Source organism: Rattus norvegicus, chromosome 15 (genome assembly GCF_021556685.1).
Source record: "Rattus norvegicus strain SHRSP/BbbUtx chromosome 15, alternate assembly SHRSP_T2T, whole genome shotgun sequence".
Classification (NCBI taxonomy): Eukaryota; Metazoa; Chordata; class Mammalia; order Rodentia; family Muridae; genus Rattus; species Rattus norvegicus.
The window spans coordinates 27131057-27142473 of NC_141548.1; the positions used below are offsets into that span (position 1 = coordinate 27131057).

Below are 11417 nucleotides of genomic sequence, written 5' to 3' on the forward strand. Positions count from 1 at the left end.
GCATTACTACAAAATAGTACATCTTTGTAGGTCTGCAGAAATCTGCTCAAAAGGGGTAGGCTAATACGTAGTGATTATAACATATGTTTAGTGACAGGAAAAGCATATTAATAGCAAGAATCATTCTGAAAATGAATTCTTCTACAGCCCTGCCTAAAAAGAGTGAATCTGTCACAGATTATATTATAATCCAAAGCCGACTGTCTCAGGAACCTCACCTGCTAGTTATTAGCTTGTCCTATTATGGCTTCTGACAGATATTTGACAGGGGAGGGCATGCTTTGAAATTTTCTAGCCTTGCCCTGCTTACTGCTACGTTTCTTTGTTTCCTGTTTGTAAATAAAATTGTTATCAGTCATCCTCCTTTTCATGCTATTATGTCTGTCTGTTGGTGTTCTGTTTCTGTCATAATGGAGTTGGCCTTGTGAAAGTATTTGCCAAAATTAGCCTTTTCTTTATTACAATATTTATGGTCATGGTATTTCATCACAACAACATAATGATAACTAATATAAAAAACCTGGAAAAATGATGACAAAATTTATGAAGTTATTGTAAAAGAAGGGGAATTAAAGTGGAAGCCAAAGGCATTAAAAAAAAACTATTTAGTAAAACACAGCAGAACATTTCTCCAATCTAGGAAATATGTAGATTTTGAAAAAGAAATGACCAGAAGAGAATCTCTTCATGTAACATTATTGTAAAAATATAAAAAAAAACACAGACATTAAAGCAAAGTAGCATTTAAACTACAAGAAAGAATACTATAATGGACAATCTATCAAAATGAGAACCTACTTCTCAGGAGAATCTTTAAAGGTCAGAACAAAATTGAAGGAAGAGTTACAAAAATATCCTCTATACTCAAGGATCAGAAAAAGCAATATTTTGCAGATAGCCATTCTACTAAAAGCAGATTCAATACAATTCTAGTTAAAACTACAGGGTCATTTTCACAGATATAGAAAATTTTCCAAAAATTTGTATGGAGACACATAAGACCAAGGCTAACCAAAGCATTTCTGAACAAAACGAATACTATGCCATCCATGCTTCTAAACTGTACTACAAAAACACAGTAATAAAATTAGCATTATGCTATCTAAAAAACCAACCAACCAACCAACCAAACAACAACAACACAGCAAAAGCAGATACTTGGTCAGTGGAAAGAAGAATGAAAATAGAAAGCCACACAAGTACTTTACTTTAGGTATATCACCCCAAAAATATACGTTGGAGACAACACAACCTCTGTTTAACAAATGGTGTTGGAAAACCCCCAAATGTGAACATGAAAATGGAATAATTTTTAATTTATTAAAAATGTATAAATTTTAATTTAATTTACACTGTCTTGGGAGCTTAGGAGCATGAGAATGTTTTGCTATGCACAAAATTTAGCTACAGGTGGATCAAGGATATCAATATAAAACCTGGTGCAGATAAAGTTCTAGAGGAAAAAATAGGTAATATGCTGCAACTTACAAGCATAAGTAAGGACTTTCTGAAGTAGCACATGTAATAAGATGGGCATTCAAAAATATTATCTCATTAAATGAAAAATCTTCTAATATAGAAACTTTTGATATAATGAATAGGTAGCCCATAGGAAAGGAAATATTCTTTGCCATATATATTTATACATTCAACAGTAGCATCTAGAATATACAAAGAACTGAAAACTAAACATGGAAAAACACAAATAATACAACTAAAATTCAACTATGGAACCAAATACAAAGTTTTCAAAAATATAAATATCTAGTAAACACAATGTTAATCATCCTTAAACACTGCAGAAATGCAGAATAAAACTATGTTAAGAGTTTGTCTCATCCCAGTCAGAATATCCATCCTAAGAAATATGAATGATAATAAATATTTACATGGATGTGATTAGGCATGGGGAATTCTTATTCACTGTTGTTGGGAGTATAGCCCCTTTGAAAATAACTTTGGATGTTTCTCCAAAAAGTAGAAAAAGAACCATCATGTGGCAGAAGTATATCATGTTTGTGGATAAAATCTGCTATAGAGACGATTGCAGTTCATGCTATTTCTGATTTATTCATAATAACTAGGAAATAAAATGAATTCAGTTGTACATTGAATAACAAATGGATAAGAGACATGTGACTCATGTACACAATGGACTATTACCCATATACAAAGAAAGATATGATCATGAAATGTTCAGAAAAAAATGGACAAAATGGGAAAATTGCACTGAGTGAGATAATTCAGGCACAGAAAAAAAACATTCATGTTCTCTCTTATATGTGTACTCCAGTTTTGAATATTGTGTTTTGTGCGTTTAATTTGGAGTATCTGTGGAAATCAATACACTTGAAAGAGAATATCCTTTCAAGTCATACATACAGGAAGTGAGGAAAGCAGAATATGTATAATAAAAGTACAGAGTAATTAATAAGTGTGTGATGGTTTGTATATGCTCAGGCCATGGAGTAGCACTATTAGAAGGTGTGTCCCTGTTGGAGTAGGTGTGTCCCTGCGGGTGTGGGCCTTAAAACCGTCTTCCTAGCTGCCTGGAAGCCAGTATTGTGCTAGCAGCCTTCAGTTGAAGATGTAGGACTCTCAGCTCCTCCTGCACTATGCCATCTGGGGTACTGCCATGTTCTTGCCTTGATGATAATGAATTGAACCTCTGTACCTGTAATTAAATGTTGTCCTTAGTTGCTTTGGTCATGGTGTCTGTTCACAGGAGTAAAACCCTAAGACAGAAGTGTTTTAAAAAGAAGATGAGGGGTGTAAATGAGAAGGCAGAAGAGAAAGAGCAACCAAAATGAGCAATGTATAAAAAACTCTATACAGAAGCTACCTATTACTTAATCAAATTGAAAATATAATTGGAGTGGTCATTGGAATGTTATAGGAAAGAAGAGGGTGAGGATTCTGAGAGTTTTAAGCATGGATGTCAAAAGGGTTTGAGAGGTACAAGCAGCTAGGATTGTAAACAAACCTAAAGATGTATCTAAAAGCCTTGTGGAAATTCCCTAGTTCATGAGTTATTCACCATAGAGTGAGTATAGAGATATCCTCCATGTATGAATAATTCAAATCTCTTTTTTTCTTCAGAATTCATATTTTAAAATAGCAGCTCAAATTACTTCCCTATAAACTGTTAGCCATAGAGTCTCAGGGGCTCTCAAGACCATATAAATTATTACCATTGCAGTTGATAGATCATAAGTAGTAAGATCCAATTGCTGAAAATACCACTTTGCTTATAGGACATAGATAAATCAATCTTGAACTTGCTATGTTTCATGATATAAGAGGGCATGCAGACTAATGCACAAATATACATCAATGCTCTTTAACACCTGAGTCCCACCATGACTGTGGAAAGGAGGCAGAAATAATATAAAAGCAAGAAATTTGGGACAATGACATGGACCATGTATGATATGATAACTGTCCTGTTAGGTAATATTTGGCTATTGGTTCACTAGTGGCATCATTGTTATGGGGAATAAAAAGCATTTTCTGCCCAAATTTGAGACCTTATGTATAGGAGGGAATTCACTGTTTTGCTTACAATCCTCTAAATGGCTATTTTTCCAACAGTCTTTTAAATATTCATGTTTATACCTCTAGATCCATGCTATCCTGACTGTGAGTGCTCACTTCAAAATGGGATATCCATATCCACCCACCTCAATTTAGGGATTATTTTGGAAGAAGGGGCATAAGAAATATAAGAGCAGATTTGAAGAGAGTATTGCAAGATGCTGTCTTCATAATATCCCACATGAAATTTGGATATAAATATGTTATAGGACTCACAGGGTACTGTTGGAGAAGAAATGAAGATGTGGCTCTTATCAAGCTTTATATACATCTATGAATTTTTTTCACTTCATATAAAATTAGTTCTCTTGAAAAAGTCTAATGAAGACTGAAGAATAGCATGTTTGGAATGTTGTCAAGTCAGAAATAAATAACTCTGGCACAAAGCAATAAAAAGAGGAAGAGAGATATTAAATATATATGTGGAAAACATAAAAGCTCAAAATATAGGCTAAAATTAAAGACTCAATAACATGGATAATGACTTGATTAGATTTTATATACATGCAGGCCTAGATAATCAATTATTAAATTCAGATAAGGTTTTTTTTTTGTTGTTGTTGTTCTTTTTTTCGGAGCTGGGGACCGAACCCAGGGCCTTGCGCTTCCTAGGTAAGCGCTCTACCGCTGAGCTAAATCCCCAGCCCCTCAGATAAGGTTTTTTAAACAAAATCCAATACACCTTCACAATAAAAGTCCTGACAGATTAGGGATCTCAGTTAACAGCAAACCCTTAGACAACATCAGTTTAAATGGAGAGAAGGTTAGAGAAATTCTACTAAAATCAGAAACAAGGCAAGGCTGTTCACTCAAATATAATACTCAAAGTCTTAGCTAGAACAATCGAGAAATGGAGGGAATACTAGTTGAAAAGTAAGAAGTCAAAACTTATTTATTTGCAGATGATATAATAGTAAACATAATTGACCCTAAGAATTCCACTGGGGAGTTTTGACAGCTGATAAATACTTTCAACCAAGTAGGTGGATAAAACATTAACTTATAAACCCAGTAGCCTTCTTATACACAATTGATAAATGAGCTGAAAAAGAAATCAGGGAAATAACACATTTGATAATCGTGCCACATAATGTAAAATGTCTTCCAGTGTTTCTAAACAAGCAAGTGAAAGATTTATGTGGTAAGAACGTCAAGTCCTTGAAGAAGGAAATTGAAGAAGGTATCAGAAGATGGGAAGATCTCCAGTGCTCATCAATCAATAGAATTAACATAGTAAAGGTGGGCAGTCTGCCAAAAACAGTCTATGGACTCAATGCAATTCCAACATAGTTCTTCACAGATCTTGAAAGGACAATTTTCAACTCCATTTGTATAAACAAAAAATGCTGAATAGCTAATATACCGGGTGTCTCACTATTCCTAATTTCAAGTTTTATTACAAAGCTACAGTAATAAAAACAGCATGGTGTTAACATTAAAATAGTCACGATGATCAATGGATTAAAACCACAGACATAAATTCATATACCTATGAACATGCAATTTTCGATAAAGAATCCAGAAATATACACTAGAAAAAAAAAGACAGCATTTTCAACACATGGTGCTGGCCTAACTAGATGTCTGCATATGTAAAAAATGTAAATAGACCAATATTTATCATCCTGCACAAAACTTAAATCAAAATACATCAAAGATCTTAAGTAAAGCCAGGTACACTGAACCTGATAGAGGACAAGGTCAGGAATAGTTATGAACTCATTGGCACAGAAGTCTTTCTGTACTGAACACCATTAGTGCGATGGTTCCTTCAGGTGTCATAGCTGGCAGGAAACAATCCACAAAGAGGCGCAAATGAAAACTCAATTCAGCCTGATGTAGTTGGTCTGATTAAAGCTTCAGGAGTTTGATGCCAGGAGTTTTATTGCCAGGATATTTAAACTAAGTGTAATTTAGAAAAAAAAAGTTTCTTGGTCTAATAAAATCCCTGGTGCACAGGGAGCTTAATTACTTTGAAACCCATCTTAAGGTACATTATTTCTTTCTGGAGATGGGTTCTGAAGGTAGGCTACTTGTGTTCACTCAAAGGCCCAAGAAAGAATCTGGATTGGTTTCAGTTATATAATTGGTATACAATTGGTTTCAGTATACAATTGGGCATTACCCACATCTGGTTTTGGTTAGGAGAGCCTCTGCCTATCCAGATAATTTAGGGATCATTTAAACTGTTGGGTATTTCTGGTCCTAGTTTTGCGAGTCCCTTGCTATACAGGTAATATAATGGTCATTTAGATTACTAGCCACTTCTGATCCAGGCTATGAGGGATTGATATGGCCTGGCCCAACAGATAACACAGGTCACCGGGCTATTAAACATCTGCATTTCCCCAATTTTGGTGGAAAAACAGGTTATACACCCTTTCCTTTGAGACTACAACCCTGCATGCTTAACCTTCCTGGTGTCCCTGGAGCTTTGGGTCACAAGGCCCTTCATGTTCCCAACATCCCCTCTTTTCAATTTTAAACGATTGAATTCCTTCTTTTCTTTTTATCCCTTTTACTTTAGTCTTCTGTAAAACAATACATCATGGCCACAGCCTCCCTTCTTTCCCCTCCTTCCCCCATATTCCCCATATCTCCCCCACATCCACTAATCCTCGATTTCCATTCATAAAATAGCAGGCCTCCCAGCGATATCAACCAAACATGGCATAACAGGACGCAATAAGACTAGGCACAAAACCTCGTATCAAGGCTGGACAAGGCAATGCAGTAGGAGTAAAAGGATCCCATAAGTAGGCAAAGTGTCAGAGACCTCTCCAATTCTTCCATTAGAAGTCCGACAAACCTCCCAAGCTAAACAACCACAGCACGTATGTAGAGGTTCTAGTGCAGACCCATGGATGCTCCATGGTTGGTGCTCAGTCTCTTTGAGATCATCTGTGCCCTGCTTACTTGATTCTGAGGACCCTGTTCTCCTGGTGTGCTCAAACCTTGTGGTTCTTATAATCCATAGAGGGTTTTGCCGAGCTTCTCCTAATGTTTGGCTGTGGGTCTCTGTATCTGCTCCCATAAGCTTCTGGAGGAAGATTCCCTGATGGTTATTGGGCTAAGTACCTTTTTTGTTGGTATTGTTAGTCATGTTTGGATCTATCCTAGGCCTCTATGTCACCCAGCTTCCAGATCTGGGACATCTGTGCAGTGTTGAACATGGGCTCCCATTTGCAGCTTGGGCCTCAAGCTAGACTAATCATTGCTTAGCCATGCCCACGGTCTCTGAGCCACCATTGTCCTGGAGCATCTCACAGCCAGGACAGGTTGTAGGTTGTGGGTTGTGGGTTGTGGGTTGTGGGTTGTGGGTTGTGGGTTGTGGGTTGTGGGTTGAGGGTTGTAGTTTCTGTGGCTGAATTGATGTCCCTGTCTCACCACTGGGAACCTAGCTTGGTTTTAGAAGATGGACAGTTTGGGTTCCATATCATCCACTAGTAGAAGCCATCCTCATAGGTCTCAGGAAGTTTCCAGTTCAATATGTCTCCAACACCACCCTCCCCCAAATGCTCACCTATTCCAGTTGTCTTTCCCAATACTCTATCCACCCATACTCCATTCTCTCACCTGAGGCCCCTGTTCCCATTCCCACCTGAGCCCATCTCACAAAATCTATTTTATTTTCCCTAATCAGGAAGACCCATGTCCTCCTAGATCTCTCCTTTTTATCTAATTTCTCTGTGCCTGTGGACTATAGAGTGATTGTCCTTTATTTAACAGCCAATATCTACTTACACATGGGTGCATATCATGTTTGCTTTTCTGGATGGGGTAATCTTGCTCAAAATGATTTTTTTTTCTAGTTCTATCCATTTACCTACAAGTTTCATGATGCCATTTTTGCTCTTTTTTTGGATATTTTATTTAAAATGTTATTCCATTTCCCCCCACTCCCAACCCTCATCCTGCTTCTATGAAGATACTCCCACTTCTACCTACCCACTCCCAACTCAGTGCCCTGGTATTATCCCAGACTGGGGAAATGAGCCTTCACAGGACCAACGAATTCTTCTATTGAAGCCAGACAATGCCATCCTCTGCTACATATGAGACTGGAGTCATGTGTCTCTCCAAGTATGCTCTTTGGTTGATGGTTTAGTCCCTGGGAACTCTGAAGGGTCTGTTTGGTTGATACTGTTGTTCTTCCTATGGGGTTGCAAACCCATTCAGCTCCTTCAGTCCTTTCTCTAACTCCTCCACTGGGGTGCCAGTGTTCAGTCTGATGTTTATCTGCAAGCATCCTCATCTGTATCAGTAGGGCTCTGGCAGAGCCTCTTAGGAGACATCCCTATCAGGCTCCTGTCAGCAAGCATTTCTTGGCATCAGCAATAGTGAATGGGTTTGGTGACTGTATATGGGATGGACAGTCTCTGGATGATCTTTTCTTCAGTCCCTGGTCCACTCTTTTTTCCCTGCATTTCCTCTCATGAGTATTTTGTTCTCCCTTCTAAGAAGGACTGGAGCATCCCCATTTTGGTTGTCCTTCTTCTTCAGCTTCATATGGTCTGTGAATTGTTTCTTATGTATTTGGATAGGCACAGGGGAAAGTTTCCTGAACAGAACACCAATGGCTTATGCTTTAAGATCAAGAATCAACAAATGGAACTCCATAAAATTGCAAAGCTTCTGTAAGGCAAAGGACACTGTCAATAGGACAAAATGGCAACTGACAGATCAGAAAAAGATCTTTACCAATTCTACATCCTACAGAGGGCTAATATCTAATATATATGAAGAACTCAAGAATTTAGACTCCAGAGAATCAAATAATACTATTAAAGGTGGGGTACATAGCTAAACAAAGAATTCTCAGCTGAGGAATATTGAATGGCTGAAAAACACCTAAAGAAATGTTCAACATGTTTACTCAGAAGGGAAATTCAAATCAAAACAACCCTGAGAGTCCATCTCACACCAGTCAGGATGGCTAAGATAAAAAAACTCAGGTGTCAGTAGATGTTGGTGAGGATGTGGAGAAAGAGGAACACTCCTCCATTGCTGGTGGGATTGCAAACTGGTACAACCATTCTGGAAATCAGTCTGGAGGTTCCTCAGAAAATTGGACATTGAACTACCTGAAGACCCAGCTATACCTCTCTTGGGCATATACCCAAAAGATGCCCCAACATATAACAAAGACACGTGCTCCACTCTGTTCATAGCAGCCTTATTTATTATAGCCAGAAGCTGGAAAGAACCCAGATGTCCTTCAACAGAGGAATGGATACAGAAAATGTGGTATATCTACACAATGGAATATTACTCAGCTATCAAAAACAATGACTTCCTGAAATTCTTAAGCAAATGGATTGAACTAGAAAATATCATCCTGAGTGAGGTGACTTAGTCACAAAAGAACCCATATGGTATGCATTCACTGACACGTGGATGTCATTTTTTTTAATACCAGAGTGATTCTCAATTGTGTAAATGTATCAGATTTTTAAAAATCGATCCTTCAGTTTAGGGAGATCTTCCTTGTTTCTAGTTTCTGGCTATTATGAAAAAGCTGCTGGGAGCCTGGTGAATCACGTGTCCTTGTGGTAGAAGGGGGTGTCTTTTGGGTATATGCCCAAGAGTGGTACTGCTGAATCTTGAGGTAGATGAGTCCAAATTTTTTGTTTTCTCTTTATTTTGTCCAGTCAGCAACCATATACTGACGTAACAACTTCCTCACTTTTACTTCCTGTTTATGAAGTGTATAGATGACAGGATTCATCAAAGGAAATATGAATCCTTTTAGTTAATTAATCCAAGGTTATGCTCCAAAAACTCAAGCTCGAACTCTAACAGTGAACTCTTGAGGCTAGAGGGCAAGTGCAATTAGAAATCGCAGTGTGGTTCATCTGCTTTTTCTCCACATGTAAAATGTCTTACGTTTTATAAGAAAGTATAATTGCAGGTTATTCTCAGTTCTCATATTTAAACATGTGAAAACTAAGTCTTCATTGTGCTCAAGGGAAAAAACACATATCAGTTTATATTCTACTTAATTTCATTTTATTAACCGTCCATATTATTTTATACAGAATTTTTAGTATTTGTTCCTAATCAAATTGAAAAGACTGGATAATCTTTATATATTTCAACTGTATCATTTTAAGATTTCAATAACGAAAGCTATCTAAAAATACTCTAAAAATTTTATCTAGGTTACATTGTGCAGTTTCTGTATGCCTTAACTACATTGTAACTATTCTGTTGAATTTATGCTCTTCAACTGTGCCCAAACCTTCAAGTCTTTGAGTTCCTGTGTTTCCAATGATGCTTGTTTCATAATTGTTATTTGTGTCCCCTAAATACTATTTATTTCCCTCAAATTCCATTCAAGAAACAATGAAAGCTAAGGTCTAAAAATAGCAGAGCACTGATTCTAGTGAATTTTTTCTAGTTCGAAAGTTTGGCTTGGCTTCATTCACTTGAATATATCCCTGTGAGACGTAGAATTGTTCCCGTCTCATCGATGTGCTTGGAATAAAATCAAAAACTGCAAGTACACAATGCAGTATTTGCTGAGGAACCCATTCAGTGCACGAATAACTGCATAGTTTAATTATCTTGAACTATATTTTCTCTCTTTGTTTTCTCTTTCTTTGATCGACTCAGCAAACCGCATGCTGACTTAACAATTTCCTCATAGAAGTTTTCACTTCCTGGTTGCGAAGTGTATAGATCACAGGATTCATCAAAGGAAAGATGACCGTGTGGAAGAGAGAAACAACTTTGTCAGCTTGGAGAGCCTGGAAAGGGCGTGTATAGATAAAAATGGCAGGCCCAAACATGAGAAACACGATTATAATGTGGGTGGTGCACGTAGAGATGGCTTTGCTCTTCCCTTCGGAGGAATGTCCTTTTACGTGGTAGAGAATGACAGCATAGGAGGCCAGCAGTCCCAAGAAGCATAAGAGGGTAAGTAGACCACTGTTAGAAACCATCAGGAGCTCCACGGCGAAGGTATCCGTGCAGGCTAGCTTCACAACCTGTGGAACATCACAGAAAAAGTTATCCAGCTGGTTTGGCCCACAAAAGGGCAAGTTGAGGATAAGGGCCACTTGTACAATGGAATGAGCAAAGCCCCCAAGCCACAGAGCCAGCAACAATGCATAACAGACTCTAGGGTTCATGAGAGTAGAGTAGTATAAAGGACGACATATAGCGATATAACGATCGACGGCCATCACGACAAGAAGAAACATTTCTCCCGCTCCAAGAAAGTGCAGAAAGAATAACTGAGTGATGCAGGCTTTGTAAGAAATGACTTTTTTCTCACAGAAAAAATCCACCAGCATCCTGGGAGCCACAATGAAGGAGTAGGAGGCATCCAGGAACGCCAAGTTTCCCAGAAAGAAGTAAAGTGGGGCTGTGAGTCCAGGGTCTGATCTAATGGTGAAAATGATAAGAAAATTTCCAGGAAGAATTATTAGGTAGAAAACTGAAATCATTGTGAAGACCAGGAGTTGAGCCTCTTGAGACTGGGTCAGGCCAAGGAGGATGAATTCCGTGACTACTGAGCTGTTCTTGATCTCCATTAGTTCCTAATCTACAGAATAAAACATGTTTTGTATTACATGTGCCTTTTCTTCTGTTTCACAGCTCAAACCCATATTAAAGCAGTGTTTGCCATAACCAGTGCACCATAGTTAAAACCACCTCTATTTGTACTAATACTCAATAAGATACTGCTCTTTTATAGTTACTTCAATTCTCACTTAACTTCATGCTTCTACATATCTATAATTTTAGGACACAGCTACATCAACCATTCTTTTGTTATTTTATTTTTTCTGATAGCAGTGACTCAATTTTTGGCTAGA

At 37.7% G+C, this 11417-nt stretch overlaps 1 protein-coding gene across 1 annotated transcript; it reads right to left on the reverse strand.

Annotated features, from left to right (window-relative positions):
• Positions 1-10205: 10205 nt before the first annotated feature.
• Or4n5 (olfactory receptor family 4 subfamily N member 5) lies at positions 10206-11132 on the reverse strand. The gene has a single exon (NM_001000089.1). The coding sequence runs from the start codon at positions 11130-11132 to the stop codon at positions 10206-10208; it is 927 nt and encodes a 308-aa protein (NP_001000089.1).
• Between the last annotated feature and the right edge of the window lie 285 nt (positions 11133-11417).